The sequence below is a fragment of the Marmota monax genome, unplaced genomic scaffold (genome assembly GCF_021218885.2).
Source record: "Marmota monax isolate L192 unplaced genomic scaffold, Marmota_monax_Labrador192_F-V1.1 WCK01_AAM20220418_F8-fsc00114, whole genome shotgun sequence".
Lineage (NCBI taxonomy): Eukaryota > Metazoa > Chordata > Mammalia > Rodentia > Sciuridae > Marmota > Marmota monax.
Genome location: NW_026694943.1, coordinates 4,349,204 through 4,370,026, shown reverse-complemented (window position 1 = coordinate 4,370,026; position 20,823 = coordinate 4,349,204). Strand labels below are relative to the sequence as shown.

The 20,823-nt window shown below is 43.7% G+C and overlaps 2 protein-coding genes across 2 annotated transcripts in view; one reads left to right on the top strand and one right to left on the bottom strand.

Moving 5' to 3' along the window:
• The window catches only part of Akap12 (A-kinase anchoring protein 12), an 88,925-nt gene that overhangs the window by 31,435 nt on the left and 36,667 nt on the right, over positions 1-20,823 (bottom strand). Inside the window, exon 2 of the mRNA XM_046427390.2 lies at positions 11,587-11,701. Coding sequence (XP_046283346.1) covers positions 11,587-11,701 — 115 coding nt within the window. The remainder of the gene's footprint in view (positions 1-11,586; positions 11,702-20,823) is intronic.
• LOC124081192 (high mobility group protein B1) lies at positions 17,778-18,669 on the top strand. The gene has a single exon (XM_046427392.2). It carries the CDS (start codon positions 17,867-17,869, stop codon positions 18,512-18,514), a length of 648 nt encoding a protein of 215 aa, XP_046283348.1. The 5' UTR covers positions 17,778-17,866; the 3' UTR covers positions 18,515-18,669.

Here is a 20,823-nt window from a genome sequence, read left to right as displayed (position 1 = left end):
AATAATAGTAATTCTAGAGGAGAACAAAGAAAAACAAGAGAATTAGAAAAAAAAATCTCAGAAATGAAGGATATGGGTTTCTAGCTGGAAGAGCCCAGCAAGTTGGATGGAAATGGTTTCACAAGATTTGTGTGTGTGGGCAGGGGGTGCTGGGGATTGAACCCAGGGCCTTGTGCATGCAAGGCAGGCACTCTACCAACTGAGCTATGTCCCCATCCCTTCTCATGGAGATTTATTGCTCATAGGTGCTGGAGCAGACTGGAGGACTCTGGGAGCCACAGGAAGGATTAAGACTTAGAAGGGCATGGGGTTCCACAGCAGCACCTCCACACAGATGTCCCAGGTAGAATCCTAATGTGCCCAAACACGCCAAAGAGAAATGAGCTCTGCGATTCAGCGAGACCCTGTCTCTAAATAAAATGCAAAAACACCCAGGACCAAGACTTTGACAAGCACGAGGAAAACACTGTACTTTGGTGGAAAGTTCCTTCATGGGGTGTCCTGGTCTGCTTTGGGCAGCTGTGGTTAATCACTATACAGCAGTAGCTTCTAGACATTGGGTCTTGGGAAGCAGACTCCTCATTTCTCATGTCTGTCCATAGGTGGTGAAAGGGAGCGAGACAGGTCTCTGGGTCCCATTTATAAAGCCACTCAATCCACCAGGAGGGCTCTGGCCTTAAGACCTAAGTTACCACCCAAAGGCGCTACACATAGTTAGGATCACTTGGGGGTAGGATTTCAACATATGAACAGGAGTGGGTGACATAAATATTTAGTCCATAACACTGAGGTCCCGGGCTTAGGATGGCTCTTAAGGCAAACCATTCTGCTGCGGAATATGAATCTTCTCCTTTATTTAGACTCAACAATCATTTGGAGAGTGGGGATTCTCTTACCCTTTCCTCTAGCTACTATATTGTGTAAGGCTGTCCTGCTCATGATTATTTCAATAATGATAATGATTAAATCATCTAGAAGGTCTAACATCTGAATAATAGTAATTCTAGAGGACAACAAAGAAAAACAAGAGAATTAGAAAAAAATAATTTATCAGAAATGAGGCCAGTACCAAAAGGGTGACTGATAATCCAGGGGCTAGAAACACATGAACACACATCAATATTTTCTTTTTCCTTGATAAGAGGGCTCTTCGATACAACCAGTCACTTACTTCTGTGTCAATGATTTGCCTCTTTTAACCAATTTCTTCAGTACACAGTATTTGGTTCAAACCAAGATATTCTCATGGTTTAAAGAGTTTGAGAAGACAGGTGGCACAAGCCTGTGATCCCAGCAGCTGGGGAGGCTGAGACAGGAGGATTGTGAGTTCAAACCAGAGCCAACTTCAGCAACTTGGCGAGGCCCTAAGCAACTCAGTGAGACCCTGTCTCTAAATAAAATACAAAAAAGGGCTGGGGGTGTGGCCCAGTGGTTAAGCACCCTGGGTTCAATCCCTTTTTTTTTGTTTTTTTGTTTTTTTTTTTAGAAATAAACTCTTCTTAAAAACTGGGAAAATGATGGAAAGGGAACCCCAGCTAGGCTTGGCAAGATTCCAACCAGTAAGTTCTTATTGGAAAGAGCATAGGAGTCTGGGCACTTTTCTCGTAATGCGAGGCAGCTTATTTTCTCTGGAGATGTTTTGCTAGAGAAGAAAAGGTGAAAGGAAGACGTGATGGATGTGTTGGATTCTTAGAGGGCTGCCGTGTGGAAAGGGGGAGCCGGTTCCACGGAGTTCCAGAAGGCAGCACTGGGCAGAGAAAGGGCAGAGGGAGGCACATTTCTACTCCCGGAGAATGAACCACATCCTTTTATGGAGAAAACTCCCCCAAATCTTCAAGTATACAGCAGAAGAGCCTCCTGCTTGGGGGCAGGGGCTGGTGACGTCAGTGTCAGAGCTCCTTTCTACTAAGGCTGCTCGGTCCCAAAGGGGACTTTTTCCAGTCGGACAGTCACAGAGGCTCAGCTGTCTCAGGCTCAGCTGAGTCCCCTCAGTTTCATGCGCTGAAGTCTGAATCCGCGGCACCTTGCAGGGAGGACCTGAAACTATGAGCCAACTGTGGGGGCCCTAATCCAGTCCAACTTTTGTGTCCTTATGAGAAGACATTTGGACACACAGACGCCAGGGATGCACAAAGGAAGGACCATGCGAGGACACAGCAAGAAGACAGCCATGTGCAAGCCAAGGGCAGAGGCCTCGGGGAACCACACTGGCCAGCCTCCTGACCTTGGACTTCCAGCCTTCAGGACTGTGGGAAGACAAAGGTCTCCTGTTAGGCCACCAGCTAGTGTCCCTCATGGCAGCCTGGCAAATAACTCAGCAGGGTGACGGCCTCGGGCGAGGTATCTTCTCAACCCTGCATGTCCATGGGAAGGCCCGTTAAAGCAAACAGTTCAACGATAAATTAAATCTAGCACATATGGAATTTTCACCTGAACAATGAAGGTCTACAAAAAACTGAAGGAATGGGACTCAGGAACGAGCCTTAATGGATAGGCTAAAAAGTTGAATTTTAACATGATCAAAGCATGTCAGATGTATGTTCAAATGTGCCAAAATGAAATCCAGTATCTGTATAATTAAAATGCACCAATTAAAAAAAAAAGATGAATTTTAAGCCCAGAAAGCACATCTTTGGACATTATCAAAATATCCTTTTTATAAAATATAGGGACGTTGTGTTCCAGAATGTTTCACTGCCAGCACCACTGGGAAGTTACCACAGGGGGAGAAAGGGGCACCACTCACTCTGAACATGAGGCAGTCTTTGAGGAAAACCTAAAGGATTTTCATTAAGTAAGTAAAATGGAGGAGGAGGTCTGAACTCCAAATTCCAATGTTGAAACTCATGGCCAAGGTGGTGGTGTTAGAGGCGGGACCTGTGGGAGGTGGTGAGGGCAGAGCCCTCCCGCTTGGGGTCAGTGCCTTTGGGAAGAAGCCTAAAGGAGTTTAGGGGCCCCTTTGCCTTCAGCCACGTGAGGGCACACAGATGGCGCCTCTGTGAGAAAGTAGGTCCCCAAGGCATAGAAGCTGCTGGCACCTTCACCTTGGGATTCCCAGCCTCGAGAACTGTGCGCAGTAAGTTTCTGTGTTTATAAATTATGTAGTCTAAGGTATTTTGTAGTAGCAGCCAATGAACCAGGTCAATGCTAAAATAATTGAACATTTCCATTATTAGCTTAGTCACAATTCAAGAGCATTCATCATGGGCCCCCGATCCCTTAAAAGGAAAGGGCTAGCCAGGCAGAGTGGCACATAATCCCATTGACTCTGGAGGCTGAGGCAGGAGGATCCCAAGTTAAGAGGCCAGCCTCAGCTCCTTAGTGAGGTCCTGTCTCAAAAAACACAAAGGACTGAGGATGTAGCTCAGTCATAGGAAGCCTCTGGATTCTATCTCCAGTACTGGAAGGGGCTGAATCTTGGCATGTTACTTAGGCAAACCTACAGGCCAATTCACAATGTAGTCTGGCTGTTAAATGCCCCTCCAAGGCCCATGTGTTAAAGGACTGGTCCCTCGTTGGTGCTATGTGGAGGTTCTATAGACCTTTAGGAGGAGAGGCCTAGTAGGGGGTCCTTAGGACATAGGGAGCATGCCCCTGAAGGGGACTGTAGGACCCAAGTCCTTTCCTGTTCCTTTTTTTCTTCCTGTCCAAGAGGTAAACAATTTGCTCTGTCATGTACTCCCCACCACTGTTTTCCAGCAAAGTAATGGGTCTGCCCAAACTTGGGATGGAACCATAAGCCAGAAGAAACCTTTTATCTTCCTAAGTCAATTACCTCCAGTGTTTTGTTAGAGTGATGTAAAGCTGACTAACATACTCATTTATGCTTCCCTCAAGGGCAATGCTGCAGAGCACCAACCCTGATGGAGAAAGGGTTGGGTAGCCCTAAACTAGAGAGGTGTATAGATAAAGCCAATAGCCTGTGGGGCAAGGATGTGGCATTTATGGACATTTTCACAACAACCTCTCTTCCACAGTCCTGACCTTCAAAGAAGTCAGCAGAACTGCAGGAGAGAGATATGATACCTGTGGTCATATTTATAAAACCATCTATCTCTTTTGTCTTCCTATCTGGATGATTATGTATCAAGTTATTCTCTTTTTTAAAAAATTAGTTATATAGGACAGCAGAATGCATTTTGATTCACTGTACACAAATGCAGCAAACTTTTCGTTTCTCTGGTTGTACATGATGTAGCATTGCACTCTATGTGAAGTCATACATGTACCTGGGTAATAATGTCCATCTCATTCCACCATCTTTCCTGCTCCCATTCCCCCTTCAAGTTATTTTTGGATAAAGTCTCCACTCTTCGACATTTATTTCCAATTAAATTAAAACTTCAAATCTAGAGAGTAGCTTTTAAAATCAGATTAATAAGAAAAATCATAGAACTATTTTATTAAAAGCATAGTGAAATTACCAAGAGGATTCCCGCCTGCCCAAGATCACTTGGTCTTCAGTAGCTAATTCACAGTGAGGCTTTGAGTTCCCATAACCAGCAATATTGATGATAGTCATAGAATTTCAGAAATGGATGCAGAGGCTCATTTTACAGATGAAAACTGACTCTGAGAGAGATGTATTCAAATGAAGGTCACCCAGAGAAAGAATAATTGAGCAGACTTTTATATATTTCAGTTCCCTGAAATTAAGGAATTTAGAATGGGGTGGGAGCTTGAAGTCTTTCCTTCCTCACCCCCACCCCTGTTTTGTTAAGTTAGACAACTTCATTATAGTTCAGAGGGAAACAGTCTTCTCTGTACATCTCTGGCTGCTGATTAGTTAAAGAAAAAAAAATCTGTTTCTTTAAGGGTGAAAGCAGTACAATATCTGTAGCAGAAATCTGTCGATGACATAAGTAATTTCAGAGCACCGTGCTGGAAACATTGCTAGGGAACAAAGGAACGAATCCAAACCAGTTGCCAGCACTTGCACACCAAAAAGCACTTTCACCTAAGTTCAAGGCCTGTTCTGTGTGTGTTCTCAAAACATCACCAAACAGGATACAGCTTGAGAAAATGTCATGCGACAGTACTGCATTTGAAATGCCAAAGTGTGTGCGGGGGAGCCCCTCCGCCTCCTGAGCGCTCCCGTTTGATAGCATTACTAGGTAACCTCATTTAACCCCAGGCAGGTCAGGGTCAGGTTTCCCATTTGCAGACCACACCTGAAAGCCGACAGCAGGCACCTGTGCGGGCCCAGCCCCGTGCACTGAAATAAGGATCCGGCTTGGTTACTGCTGGTGCAACAAAAGAAGGGATCTGTGACTAAAATCTATAAAGCGGCAGTATTTGGGCAGGAAACGAATGGGTACAAAGTTAACAAACGAACAGATTCTCCTTACCCATATAATTAAAAATATAGGAAAAAATAATACTATTGTGAATTTTAACTCAAAACCGTCTTCATTTATTCGAATATTTATTGAGTGTATACTATGTTCTGGATACTATTCTAGGCCCAGAGGATTCAAAGGACAAAACAAGACTGGGGTGTGGCCCAGTGGGAGGACACCTGTCCAACAACAAAACAGAACAAAATAGAGCACATCCCCCCCACACCACACACACCCACTGACCCAGGAAGTCTTGGTGATTCTGTTTTAAAGGGTAAGAGACAGACAGAAGGACAGAGGTCAGCAACTACTTTGTAGAAAAAGGAAGGCAGGATAGAGGGCAGAGATGGAGGAGGCAGGAATTTCTTCTTGAAAAGACTAAGAAGATATCAATTATGTGCGAATTGAAATACAAAAGGAAGCAAACCCTGAGAAAGCCAAATGAGATTGGAGGGGAACATTTTTTAAGATCCAGCACAGGTTTTAGAGCACCCACTATCCAGATACGATTACTAAATGTTCAAAGCAAGGAAGGATTACTTGAACTCCCGAATGGGTTTTCTCTCAGGTAACAAGATCCGCAGGGAGGGCTGCCATTACTTGGCCTCACCTTCTCGCCTTCCCACATCCCAGAGGAACCTTACACCGGGAACTGGAGGGTTCAAATTTAATAAAAGCAAAGACAGTGACATTAAGCACCATTAGGAAAACGAAATTCTCCACAGTGTTGCAAATTAGACTGTTAGACGACTGAGCAGGGAATTCTCCACTTGTGCCTGGATCTGGGGGATAATATACAAGTGTAGAAAAGTGAACTTCTGTGAAATATGAGGAATATGTCCTCTAAAAGACTTCTGCTTCAAGCGAAGTTTTATTTGTTTTTCTTAGGGGACCGAACGTCCTCCAGGACCAGCGGGTAACAAAGCCTGTTCATCTGCTCAGCTGGCTGATACAGGAGCAGCCCCCTGCACAGTGGGAGATGGCAGAGCAAAGACCCCCTGACCAGAAGCTGTGGTGCACACCTGTAATCCCAGTGACTCCGGAGGCTGAGACAGGACGGTTCCAAGTTCCAGACAGCTTGGACAATTTAGCAGGACCCGGTCTTGAAATAAAATGTATAAAAGACTGGGGATGTAGCTCATGATAAAGTGCCCCTGGGTTCAATCCCCAGGAACCAAAACAAAACACAAGCAAGAGGGGGAAAAAAAAAAAACTGCTTGCTGCTGCTGCTCCATGACCATTGCTACTGGTGTAAATGTTCTCAACTCTGGGTCTGCCAATGAGAACAAAATTACTTCAACCCGTGAGAGGAACACCTTTGCTCCCTTGCTCACACAAACAAATGCAACATGAAGGATGGAGGAAATGTGGTTTTCACATGTGCAATGCCTGCTGCCACGGATTGCAGAAAAGCAGATAGAGAGTGAACTCCTTCTAATTGACACATTCAAATATATCAAGACCTAGCTGGGTGCAGCGTCACATGCCTGTAATCCCAGCGGCTCGGGAGGCTGAGGCAGGAGGATCGTGAGTTCAAAGTCAGCCTCAGCAACTTAGCGAGGCCTTAAGCAACTCAGCAAAATCCTGTTTCTAAATAAAATATAGACAAGGGTTGGGTACGTGGCTCAGTGGTTAGATGCTCTGGGTTCAATCCCCAGTACCCACCCCTGCCCCAAAAAAAATGCATCAAGACCTGAAAAAAATCTCCTGATTACTTATATGCTGCAATGAGTTCTGCAGACCTTTATTCAGCAAACCATTATGTTATTATCAAAAGAAATAAGATTGAGTTTTTTTATTTAGAAAGATTGATTTTCCTCATCTGGGGAAAAAAATCCATTAACAGATACTATGATTAAATTTCTTTTTTGAATCAACAATTTGTTCTATTTTACAAAAGTTTTAAATCAAAAATTGGCCCTAGTCCAAGATGTTTCAAAAGTCATTCTTTGTTTACCTCTGTCTGTCTGTGTGTGTGTGCCAATGAGAATAAATGCTTAGGACCTTGAGCATGCTAGTTAAGTCCTCTACTACTAACCTGCACCCGAGATCAAAAGTCATACTTGTTTGAGTGCACAAGGAAAAGAACCCAGGGGAATTTTACCTCTGAGCTACAGCCCCAGCCCTTTTTTCTTTTGAGACAGGATTTCACTTAAATGCCCACCTTGGCCTCAAACGTGATCCTCCTGCCTCGCCCTCCAAGTGGCTGGGATAACAGGAGTGTACTACCATGCCCAGCTCATTTCATTGATATTTTCAGCAGAAGCATATTTGCCATGAACCTAACAGCACTTGCCCAGCCCCTGTGAGGGCTAGAAGTGGCTTGTCTTGGCATAACAGAACTGTCCAGCTGGGGATGAAAGCCAAACTACTATTTGCATATGAGCAATTCTGATTAACTGATAAACCCATTAATCACCTAAGAAAGCACAGGTGAAAGGGACTGAATCGCCAAAGCTCTAGCAGTTTGCTGTGGTTTCTCCACCCACTTCACTGTAAGTAAATGTTTATGTTCATCCCTGATGGTGTATGCTTTCCAGATGCCCCCAATTAAATAATCGTCAAACCCCTCCCACCCTATAGATACATATCTGACTCTGCTGTTCAGTTTAGAAAATATTTAGTAGACAATTTTTTTCTACCACTTAAAGAAAGTTTACAAGGGAATCAAATTCTGTTTTATTATAGGAAGAGGACTGGTCTGAATTACCAGTATTTCCAGTTTCAAAAAAAAAAGCCAATGAGTCAAGGTGGATAAAATTATTTTTACTTCTGGCTCACCCCCCCCACTTCACCTGCTGCCCTCTGCCATGTTGGGGATGGAATCCGTGTCAGGGAGCATGCTAGGCAGGCACCCTACACTGATCTACACTCCCAGCCCCATAAATACTGTCCGTCACCTTAGCATAAAATCCCCCTAGCACGATGCCCCTTGTTGGCAGTTTGCTCCCATCAGCAGATCTTGCAGATCAAATGCCGGGTGCCACTGCTGGCCAATCCTCCTGGGAACCAAGACGGGTCAGGCTTGTTCTTATTTTAGTGGGCAGTGGTAACAATCAATGTCCCCCAAGTCCTATAATTGCTTACATACCAAACTATGCCTTTGCTTATATTACAGATATATATATTTGTGTGTGTGTTGTAGATGGACACAATAGCTTTATTTTATTTATTTATTTTTATGTGGTACTAAGGATCAAACCCAGTGCCTCACACGTGCCAGGCAAGCGCTCTACCTCTGAGTCACAACCCCAGCCCCATTTCAGCAATCTTGCAGGTCTGATTCTGATTTCCAGAAATAACCATCAAAATCTAACCACAGGGGGCTGGAGAAACAGCTCCGTGGCAGAGCGCTTGCCTAGCATGAGTGGGGATAACAGGTGTGCAGCTCTTTTCTCTGATATTTTCAGCAGCATCAGGTTTGCCATGGAACAAATAGTTGAATCCCCAGCACCGCAGGAAAAAAAAAAAAGTGGCGTTTTTCCAGGAGCAGTGGCATACACCTGATCAGGAGTTCAAAGCCAGCCTCAGCAACTTAGCAAGGCCCTAAGCAACTTAGTGAGACCCTGCCTCAAAATGAAAAATAAAAAGGGGCTGGGATGTGGCTCAGTGATTAAGCACCTCTGGGTTCAATCCCTAATTTAAGAAAAAAAAAAATCTAACCACAGGTTCACACTGATGATAGAAGAAAAGAATGAAAAAACATGTTCAATAATTGAACATGAAAACTCTGTATTTACATTGCTAGGCTATTAATTATCATCTGGCAAGAAGAAAGAATGGAGGAAAACACAAATATCCCGTTGCCAAGGGAAATGCAATTCTGCCTATCGCAGGGAAAGCCAATTCCAAAGGGCCCTGGGGAGTGCACCTGGTGGGAGCCCCCGTGACTGGCCTTGGGCCACTGGAGGGAACGTTAGCCCCTCCTAGAAGGCCAGGCTTTTCCAGGATCTTTGAAGGACCAAGTGCCACTCTTTGGGCATTTGGAGACTGCTCAGATCCCCAAGGCCAGCGTGGTCAGAAGCCTGGGTCAGCTTGGGGAGACAAAGGAATACAGTCACAGGGTGGAGACAGAATTGTTTTCTGTAAAAGTCAGTGTTTACCATGTGGCTGAAATGTACGAGAAATCACATCTGGACTAAAGTTCGAGGTCCAGCAGCAAACCTCCAGGAAACAAGCCACAGATTAAACATCTCCATGCTATCTGGGATTCTGTGGAACATGCCCTGCCCCCTCCCTCCCCCTTTGTCCATGCTACACATCAGCTAAGTCAGAATAAGAGCTCTCGGACCCCTGCACTCCCTTGGTGGCATATCCCAGGGGTCTCTCCTTGTCCACTAAATATTTTTAAACTACGCTCTGCTTTCAACACCCTCTTATCCAGCCCTAGATCTCCTGTCTGGGCTTTCATTCTCCTTCCTTCAGTAAAACTGCTGGGAGCACACTGTTCCTCCACGTGGGCCAGCCTCGGACTTGTCCTACACAGTGAGCCAGAGCTTACATATGGCAATCAGCTGACTTGGGTTAGAGTCTTGGAATGATCCTATCCACCTCATAAGGGTGCCCCATTAAAGGTGATGATGTACAAAAGGCATGGCTCTGGGCCCGTGATAAAAGCAGATGACCTCTGGAGGGTGGGGCTGCTCAGTGACAGAGCACTTGCCTCCATGCACCAAAGAGCCCTGGGTTTGAACCTCGGCACCATGCAAAAAACCCATTACCTCTTCAGAAATGAGGACTTCTGCTGGTATCTCTTATCTTTTTTTTTTGGCATGTTGCTAGGGATCAAAGCCAGGGCTCATGCATAGCAGGCAAGCGCTCTACTACTGAGCTACACCCCAGCCCTTTCCTTGACTTACCTAAAACCAACCTTCCCTCGTCCCCAGATTTCACCCCACCCTTGACCTTCAGGCATCACTGCACCTAGACTCTGAACAGCCCTCAGCTCTTGCAAACTTCATCCCCAAGTGGACTTGCTTTAACCTTCCCCAGATCACCTTCTTGCCACCCTAAGCAGAGGACCCGTTTCTTAGCTCTTTTCAACCCCTATAAAGCAAGCAGCACAGTGCTCTGGCTGTGGTCAAATCAAAAACTGCTGCTGCTCGACTGGATTCAAAAGTGAACGTGGGAAGGACAAGGCGCTGGGCTTGGGAATTTGAGTTGGGTCCATTCCAATTATTTTGGTGGATATTATTTGAAACTCTCACACTAGGTCAGGCAAACACTCCGTCTGTGAGACTGTGTATATTTCTAACTTTATATGGTGCCTGTGGTGCTACATAAAGACCAGTCTTCCCACCAACTTCAAAAGCAGCTCCCGGCTTGAAGCTGCGCTGCGGGGGCAAGAACGAGAAGAGAAACGGTTCCACGTGTTCAAAGAATCTCATGTCACAGAGGCCACGTCTAGTCTCCCATCTTTCCCCTCTCTCTTCATATTTCATATTACCATAAGGGTCAGCATACTGTAACCAAAAGGTTCTTCAACACTTAGCCTTTCACTTCTCACAAGAGACCAACAGGTCAAGGTGCTCGATGCTGATCCCACCATATGGCTCCCCACCCCATGAGCTAAGATCAATTGAGTGATACTTTGGCCAAAGACTCACTCTCCAGTAACCACCCCAGGACCTCCAGGCTCAAGAGCTATAAGACATGCAGGCACATCATAGTGTCGACACATATCTTGTAATGTCTCTACCATAAAAAAGTGTGCAAGTTTTGCAGGCTTCTCTCTATAGAGATTTGTTATTTTCATTTATAATCTGGGGGGACGCTGGGGGTTGAACCCAGGGCCCGGTGCATGCTAAGCACTGAGCTACACCTCGAGTCTTCGACTCTTCTAAAGCACCAGGACTTCAGTGTTTCCAACAAGAATCCACATTCCACATCAGACAAGCAGTTCAGACAAGGCAACAATAATTTTAATTCAACCTTTTACTTTATCAATTAAGGCTCATTCCTGAGTGATTTTTGAAAAGATGTTAAGTTCCAGATAAGCATGTTTAAGAGGAAAAGAAATATAACTTCGAGATCTAAGCATTGAGGCTACCCTGAAAGTCAGACAAATACTTCCTTTTGAAGCCTACTGCCTGTTTCTGTTGCTAACTTCATTGGCCATCATGAATTATGAGAGTGAATTTTTTTTTTTGGCTGAAAATATGAAGGAAGTGAATTCCCAAAGATCACTGCAAATGCTGTTTGCCCTTTGGCCCCTGGTATCCTGCCAGAGTCTCCAAGGATGGCTTACCATCAGTGACAATGACGTCTTCCTCCTGGCCATTCAGGGCTTCGTCCTGGAGGCTGAGCTCTTCTTGCTCAGCTAAGCCATTCACGGTGGACAGCTGACCATTCTTCTGTAGGAGCTGTGAGGAAGACAAAGCCACGTGAACTTCAGTTCTCAGGACACATTAGAAACAATGTGGTGATTTCCAGAAGACAAGAAACAGGGAGGCTCAGTGGCAGGGAAGAGTGAAGCCCTGTATTCACCTGAAAGATCCAGCTCCCTTCAGAAGGAGCTAGCTGCTATCATGACGCAGACGGGGCCTAGTATCTGCAGGAGTCTCTGCACCAGTCATTCATTTATTCACTCATTCACCTGAACACCAGGTAGGACATACACATCCACCACTCCTTCAGGCCTATTTCAGAAATAGCAATGAATATTTCTCAGAGTCCCCACTCTGAGCTTACACACTACTATGGAAGCCAGGCTTGTTTATTTATTTATTTTATTTTTATTTTTCAGTGCTGGGGATCAAACCCAGGGCCTCGCACAGGTGGTCAAAAGCTCAATCACTGAGTTACATCCCAGCCCTAAAAATGTTTTTGACTCTGTCACCTTCTAATTATACACAGGTTATGCATATTTAACTGGAATATATAAATGACAAGGTGCCCTCAGGTTAGAAGGCAGATGTTTAAACAATTAATTGCTAAATCGTAGCTCTGCTAACTGTCACAAAGGAGATGTAGATAGAGCAAATGACAATAACCAGGGGGCCCTCGCCCACGCAGGGGGCATCCTCAAAGGATGGTCCACGCAAGGAATGTTTTCATTTGCAAAAACAGTAAGGATATGTATACATACCCTCATTTTTTTTTAATCCTGAGAATAGAGATTAAAAGTTTCTTGATTTTTGCTTGCTTGTTTGTATGGGGATTGAATCCAAAGGCATATTAACATTGAGCTACGTCCCTAGCCCTTTTTAAGACAGGGTCTTGCTAAGTTGCTTAGGGCCTCTCTAAACTGCTGAGGCTGGCCTGGTACTTGTCAGCCTCCTGCCTTAACCCTCCAAGTCACCAGGATTAAAGGCAAGCACCACCCCACGCAGGTTGAGATAAAGAGTATTAAGCCAGGGCTGGGGAGTAGTTCAGTTGGTAGAGTGCTTTCCTCACATGCATAAGGCCCCGGGTTCAATCCCCAGCACCAAAAAAAAAAAAAAAAAAAAGTTAAGCCAAATAAAAATAGCACAATAACAACTATTAGGAACCTAAGGGCTTCAATCATACTTTGTAAGTGGTACACATTTCCATGTGTCTTAAAACCAATGCAGGCAGGTGCCAATATTTCCATTTTACAAATAAGGACACTAAGACTCAAAGCAACTACAAGAGGGGTAGGTCTTCCCTGCTCCCCACAGGCCCCAGATCAGCCACCACAGTGTGAAGTCCAGGTCTACCAGCTGCTGCCAGGGCTTTCCACAACACTTCAAATTGTTCAAGACCCCCACATAAAACACAGGTACACACAGTGGTACGATGACAGAGTATTCCCTAGTACCAGACCTGCCTGCTACCAACAAAACCCAAAGAGGGCTCGAGGTGGTAAAGTGCAAGGGTCCGGGTTCAATCCCCACCACAGAAAGGAGGGGAGAGGAGAAGAAGAAAGGAAAAGAAAAGAGAGCAATCCCAACCATAAAAAGGGGTGGGGCAGGGGAAGAAAGGAAAAGAGAGCAACCCCAACGTCTGGCACTCCATTTAATATCATCTCATCCTTACAAGTCAACAGATAAGTCCCCAAACCACGGGCTTGGGTCAGTCTTGAAGGCATAGTACGCTCAAGACAGTCCACCCGAAATCCTTAATTTGTGCTAAATTGATTTCACCTGGCTGTCTCCTGCGCCCAGCAAAGCTGTCCTTCAACCAAACGCATTTCCTCCTGAAATAACAGCACTGTACTTTAATAGTGATATTACAGATGGAACAGTTGGCTTCAAAATGCCCATGCTGAGTCCATTTATTAAACAGAATACTCAGATTACATTTCCTCTTAAAGTCTTCTCTTACCAAAATATGAAAGATGGGAATTTTAAACGAAACCTAAAGACAAAAGAGAGGGGGAGGTGTCCCCACAAGGCCCATCAGCAAAACTGTCAACGTACTTTAAATACCATTAGTGACGTGCACAGGCGAGATTTGAATTTGATTGATAATGTGAAGAGCTGGGGGAAGGGAAGGCAGGAGCCACATATTTTTGTGAGCTACGTGTGATCTCAGGAATCTCCCCCACCCTTGGTACTGGGGATTGAACCCAGAGGCCCTTCACCGCTGAGCTATATTTCCAATTCTTTTTTTTTTTTTTTTTTGTAATTTATCTTGTTTTGAGACAGGGTCTCACTAAGTTGCTTATATCTGAAACTGTCAAAGTGTTCATCGTGACATGAAACTGAACAGGGAACATCAGAAAGATACCCTAATACTCAGCTTCAGCACCTTGACTTCAATCAAAGTGCCTCTTGTATATTAAGTTTAGAGCTCTACAGAGCCTCTGTGATTCTCATAATTCTTTATGAATTGTCTAATGAAAGGCATCTTTAATTGGAGCCAAACTGAGGATCTTTAAATATGAAATGTTTGTAGGGCACAGGCACAAACTCCCCTTTACAAATCTTGCAGAAATGGTACATAAGCTGGTTTGTGGCTCAAGTGGTAGAGTGCTCACCTAGCACCTGTGAGGCATTGGTTTCAATCCTCAGCACCACATAAAAATAAAATAAAGATACTGTGTCCACCTAAAACTAAAAAATAAATACGTAAAAAAAGAAATGGTACAAATACATGATAAAGTACATTAGATGGTAGGAAAGAAAAAACAAAGTCTTAAAAACAGGTCAAAATGGACATGGTGGCACTTTCCTGTAATTGCAAAGACTTGGAAGGTTCAGGCAGGAGGATCACAAGTTCTAAGCCCATCTCAGCAACTTGGTGAGGCCCTAAGCAACTTAGCAAGAATAAAAAGGGCCAGGGGTGTGACTCAGCAATTAAGCAGCCCTGGGTTTAATCCCCAGTACCAAAAAACAACCAAAGAAGCCCCACAACAACAACAAAAAAAAAAACAGGTCAAGGCCAGGAGAGGTGGCACACGACTGTAATCCGTGTGCCACTCAGGCTCTGAGGTAGGAAGTTACAGGTTCAAGGTCAGACTCCACAATTTAGTGAGACTATGTCTCAAAATAAAAAAATAAAAAAAACCGGGGATAAAGTGTCCAGGGGTTCAATCCCCAGTACTACAGAAAGAAAAGAAAAAAGAAAGACCAGAGATGTATCGCTAGGCCTTCTTGTATCCTAAATAAAACAATAAGTTAATCGGGGAGCAGCCATTGGAATGAGTCAGGGTAATTCTACTTTAGAAAGGCACTTGATGCGTTATTATCTTTGGTAGCAGACAATTTATGACAGTGACGTTATTGAAACTGAGTTTTGAGTCTATTTTATTACATGCATAGCTTGGGCACAACAGGCGTACCCACAGGCAAAGTCCTGATAAGGATTCAGTTTGTGACTTCATTCCCAGTCACCTCACATGCAGACACTGGGACACTTATGTCCTCTCACTTACAGAAGCTTTTGAGAATCTGGGGTGTTCTTATAGATGGTAATTCATTTTTCCCATCTGAAATAAAGTGATTTTGTTTTCTTTTTCTCCCATTCTAAACCATCTAAATTTCATACTACTATTAAAAACTCAGGTACTCCTGAAAGTTATTAATGGGTTAAAATCACGTCAAGTCGAAACATGTTGTTTTGTAACTTTATGATCCCACTCATTGGGGACACCTTTCTTTATCAATAAACACTTCTCCTGCTCATCTTTAGCCGGTATCTCTTTACCCTATAACTCAGGTGGATTTACACAGAGCTCTGCCTAGACTGACTCTGAATGAGGTAAGGACACAATTTAGAGGGGGCTGGGATGTAGCTCAGTGGGAGAGTGTGTGTCTCGCAAACTTAAGGCCCCGAGTTTGGTCCTTAGTACTACAAAAACAAACAACAAGAACAAAAAGCAATTTAGGGGTTCCAGGGGTGGGAGGTAATGAAGCCCGATGAGATCTGGGGCGATCTAGTTCAGGGAGAAAAGGAACATTGTAATTCTCAGTTTCCAAGCAAGAAATAAGGAGGAAATTTGCGTTTCATTTTTCACACTGAAGCTGCCTCACAAAGTTTTCTCCACCCATCTTGGACTTTGTTTTACAAATGCCTTTATTTCTTTTGAGACAAGAATTGGACTTGAAAGACATACTCCTTACACTTCAAGGAGAAACCCAACCTTCCGGCTGGATTTGTGTTTCAAAAAAAGGGTAAACACCTCCTTTGAACAAATCAAAATCCTAAATGTTTTCAAGCTTATATCCTTCGAGTGGGTCAGCCAGAGTTTATTCCTGCAAAGTATTACCACATTACAACTAAGCAAGCATTAAAAAAAAAAGAACCTCACATGCTTCAAGAAAGTGTTTTCTTCTTGTTTCTATAAAAACAAAGGAGAGGGCTGGGGTTGTGGCTCCGTGGTAGAGCGCTTGCCTAGCATGTGTGAGGCACTGGGTTCGATTCTCAGCAGCACATATAAATAAATAAAATAAAGGTCCATCAACAACTACAAAAACTGAGAATATCCAAAATGGTAGCCAAGGCATTGCAGAAAAATGATGAGACTTCTCTGTTCCGCTTTCCTCGCAGAGCGCTGCCCACAGCTTACTTTGAACCCCCTCTGCAGAGCAAGCGGTGGGACAATGAAGAAGCATATAAGCTCTAATGGCTGTCAAGAGGCTGGGGGAGCAGAGGGTCTACTGTAGAATAACCGTTTCCACCACAGCAGTGACACTCCCTGAGCGACATTCTCACTGGGTGGCTGTACGGTTGGAAGAGGTTCCACATTCCTGGTGTTCCCAAGGTACACAAAGCTCCAACCAGTGTGATCTATCCCACCTCCGGCACTCAAAGCCAAGAGGAACACAGTTACGTGGCCATAACCAGAAAGGAGCCAAAGGTCAGTCAATATGACAAGCACTCTCACACAAATAATCAGAATAAAAAAAGATTGTCTGCAGGGAATTTTAAATCCCATGACAAAACTTACAAAGAAAACTCCTTTTTTCTTCCCTCTGGTACTGGGGAATTGAACCCAGGGTTGCTTTACCACTGAGCTATATCCCCAGCCCTTTTTACTTCTTATTTTGAGACTGTCTCTTTTAAGTTGCTGAGGCTGGCCTCAAACCTGTGATCTCCTACCTCATCCTCCTGGGTGACTAGGATTACGGGTGGACGCACCACCGAGCCCAGCAAGAAAACTCTTTAATGTGAGAGTGTGTGTGTTTCCCCTTCATTCCCATAGAAAGTGTTCGGACATTAAACCATTTAAAATGTCAAACAGAAGAAAATAAAAATGGGAATATAAACCAATCAACAATCCCCCTCATAAGCAATTTGAAAAACGTACAAAAATTTTAAATGTGCATACTCATTGGCTCCGTCTGCCATGTCTGCGAATGGCTTCCCATATTATGCAGGTATCGGTGCAATGATGTACAACACAGTCACTTGTAAAAGAAAAACGTCTGTAGGAGTCCATCAGTAGGGCTGGAGGTACAGCTCAATGGTAGAGCACTTGCCTTGCATGCGGGAGGCCCTGGGTTCAATCCCCAGCATTTGATAAGTAAATAAATAAAACAAAGTCATAAACACAGAACAGAAATTTCTTTTTTTAAAAAAGGGAGTCTAGCAGTGGAGTGGAAGAGTCCAACATGAGCCATTCACATCACAGACAGTGTCCGAGGTGGGAAGGGAATGAGTTAGATGGGAAGACATCCCCAGTAAAAGTAGAAAAACGCAAGTTGCTGAGAATCACTGAATCTCTTAAGTGTTTAAAATAAAATAAACACGACCCGCAGATGGAGTGGTAGAGGGGAAGGCAGGAGGGGAAGGGGAGAGGGAGAGCCTGGTGAAGCACATTAAATCTTTACCAGCAGCTGCCTCCGTGGATCTGTCCTTTGGTTTTATCCTTCTTGGAGGGGAGCTGGGGGAAGACACGTGGTTTTCTTCTCCTACATTATTATAATGGTGAAAATACATGCAGCCCTAAGATCCATAAATTCTGAGCTTGTAAGTATGCTAATGGCCTAGCTTTCCAGGGCTCATAAATCTTTAAAAAATCATCCAAAGTACATTGAGCTCCATAGAGACAGCGCCGGGGCAAGTGAGAGCCGGACGGGCACTGGGCGACTCTGTGCCTCGCTGAGGAAAAATAACTAAACATGGGCAAAGGAGATCCTAAGAAGCCGAGAGGCAAAATGTCATCATATGCATTCTTTGTGCAAACTTGCCGGGAGGAGCACAAGAAGAAGCACCCAGATGCTTCAGTCAACTTCTCAGAGTTTTCTAAGAAGTGCTCAGAGAGGTGGAAGACCATGTCTGCTAAAGAGAAAGGAAAATTTGAAGACATGGCAAAGGCGGACAAGGCCCGTTATGAAAGAGTAATGAAAACCTATATCCCTCCTAAAGGGGAAACAAAAAAGAAGTTCAAGGATCCCAATGCACCCAAGAGGCCTCCGTCGGCCTTCTTCTTGTTCTGTTCTGAGTATCGCCCCAAAATCAAGGGAGAACATCCTGGCCTATCCATTGGTGATGTTGCAAAGAAACTGGGAGAGATGTGGAATAACACTGCTGCAGATGATAAGCAGCCTTATGAAAAGAAAGCTGCCAAGCTGAAGGAAAAATACGAAAAGGATATTGCTGCCTACCGAGCTAAAGGAAAACCTGATGCAGCAAAAAAGGGAGTTGTCAAGGCTGAAAAAAGCAAGAAAAAGAAGGAAGAGGAGGAAGATGAGGAAGATGAAGAGGATGAGGAGGAAGAGGAAGATGAAGAAGATGAAGATGAAGAAGAAGATGATGATGATGAATAAGTTGGTTCTAGCGCAGTTTTTTTTTTTTCTTGTCTATAAAGCATTTAACCCCCCTGTACACAACTCACTCCTTTTAAAGAAAAAAATTGAAATGTAAGGCTGTGTAAGATTTGTTTTTAAACTGTACAGTGTCTTTTTTTGTATAGTTAACACACTACCGAATGTGTCTTTAGATAGCCCTGTCCTGGTGGTATTTTCAATAGCCACTAACCTTGCCTGGTACAGTATGGGGGTTGTAAATTGGCATGGAAATTTAAAGCAGGTTCTTGTTGGTGCACAGCACAAATTAGTTATATATGGGGACGGTAGTTTTTCATCTTCAGTTGTCTCTGATGCAGCTTATACGAAATAATTGTTGTTCTATTAACTGAATACCACTCTGTAATTGCAAAAAAAAAAGTTGCAGCTGTTTTGTTGACATTCTGAATGCTTCTAAGTAAATACAATTTTTTTTATTAGTAAAAAAAAAAAAAAAAAAAAAATCATCCAAGCCAACAACCTGAACTGTTGGAGCTGAAACCTCTCTGATGGCTTCCAAATGTCATTTGCATATGAATGTCTTCAGTCAAGCTATAGAAAATATGGACCACAGGCAGACCCCTAATTCACTCAGGAGGCTGAGGTAGGAGGACTGCAAGTTCAAGGCCAGCCTCAGCAACCTAGTGAGGCCCTAAGCAATTCAGTGAGTCCCTGTCTCTAAATAAAACATTTTTTAAAAGCTCAGTGGTAGAGGGCCCCAGGGCTCCATCCTCACGTCTGAACACATACACAGGCTCACGCACACAACAGTGAAATGTTCTGGCCCTTGGTAATGATGCCATTTCTAACAAGGTCAAGGTCAAGGTACATAGCAAGCAGTGATAAGACTATCTGGAATGTATATTCATTTTCTAAGCATTTAAAAAGATTTAAGGCAACCTAAATGAGAAAATTATGAAGAGGCTTTTAACCAGCAAGATTTCTCAAAGAGAAAAAATGAAGTGCTTATCAAGTTTCCAAGGTATTATCAAAACTATTGCGCCAAAAGCTCTCTCCAACCACATGAAACTGAGAAGAACTCGCACCCCAGGGCGGGAGTGATTCTAGTGACCTCCAAAAATAAGAAGTCCTTATCTCTGAGAAACTGACCTTTAAGGAGATCTCTTTCCAATCCCAGTTTCCCTCAGGGAAGAGACAGAAGGCCCTCCTCAGTGTGAAGAAATCCCAGAAATTCTGAGCTTTTAAAAAAAAACTGCAGCTGATATTGATTTCAGGATTTCTTTCTACTCTTATAGCCGGCAAAACCAAACCACCACCACCAAAAGTCCCCTTAGTGACTGGTGACGTTCAACATGGCTGAGCTAATCTGAAGGACTCAGACCCGGGGTGTTCACCTGGTCACCATCCGCCAGGCTGTGCTCCCATGGGTCTAGCCCCACTCGATGGAAATCGGCACCGTCCTGCTGTCTGACCCCACAAGTGCCACCAGTTCATGTCACAGGTCTTTACTGGAGCCTGCAATGCTATTCAACATCACCAACCAAGGACCAGAAGCAAAACCTGACTCTCCAAATAACATCATTCATCCCATTTCAATACATATGGGTTTAGAGCAGTTTCGTGATGCTCTTAATTTAATCCTAGTGTGAAAATTCTGATTTTTAGAATGGAAAGATTAATCTTACAGCACAAGAGCTCAGGGGTCTGTAAATGGCTCTTGTGAATGCATCTGATATATATACCAGAGAGTCTCTGACCACTGTCTACAGATCCCTGATTTTCCTTTCTTATAATTGTCAGTAAAATTCATTAAAGTGGCTTAACATAATTTTAGGAGGAATAATTCAAACTTACATTGGGATTCCAGTTTGCTTTTAGCTTGCAAAATGATATTTCAACTGAACTTAATATTCACATTCAAACATTCAAACTGTTTTGTTTTGTTTCATTTGTGGTGCTGGGAATTGAACCCAAAGGTGCTCTACCACTGAGCCACAGTACCAGCCTATTTATTTATATATATATGTATATATATATATATATATTTTTTTTTTTTTTTTAATTTTTAGACAGGGTCTCCCCAAGTGCCCAAGTGATCCTCCCGCCTCAGTCTTCCATCACAGGGGTTACTGTCGTGCACCTGGCCCAAATACTCAAACTGTTGAGTGTCTTAGAAAATAATATATCTCAAGGACTTGGCAACTAAAGGCAAACTCATTTTATTAGAAGTATTGTCTACAAATTAGGCCACTCAATCTCAAAGACCATGTTTCAAAATGGTTCAAAGAACATCAGTATAACAGGTGGATCAACATCAGCATGAGGCATTA

Excerpts from the sequence above, each read along its gene's own strand:
- LOC124081192 (XM_046427392.2), top strand. The coding sequence starts at position 17,867 with ATGGGCAAAGGAGATCCTAAGAAGCCGAGAGGCAAAATGTCATCATAT.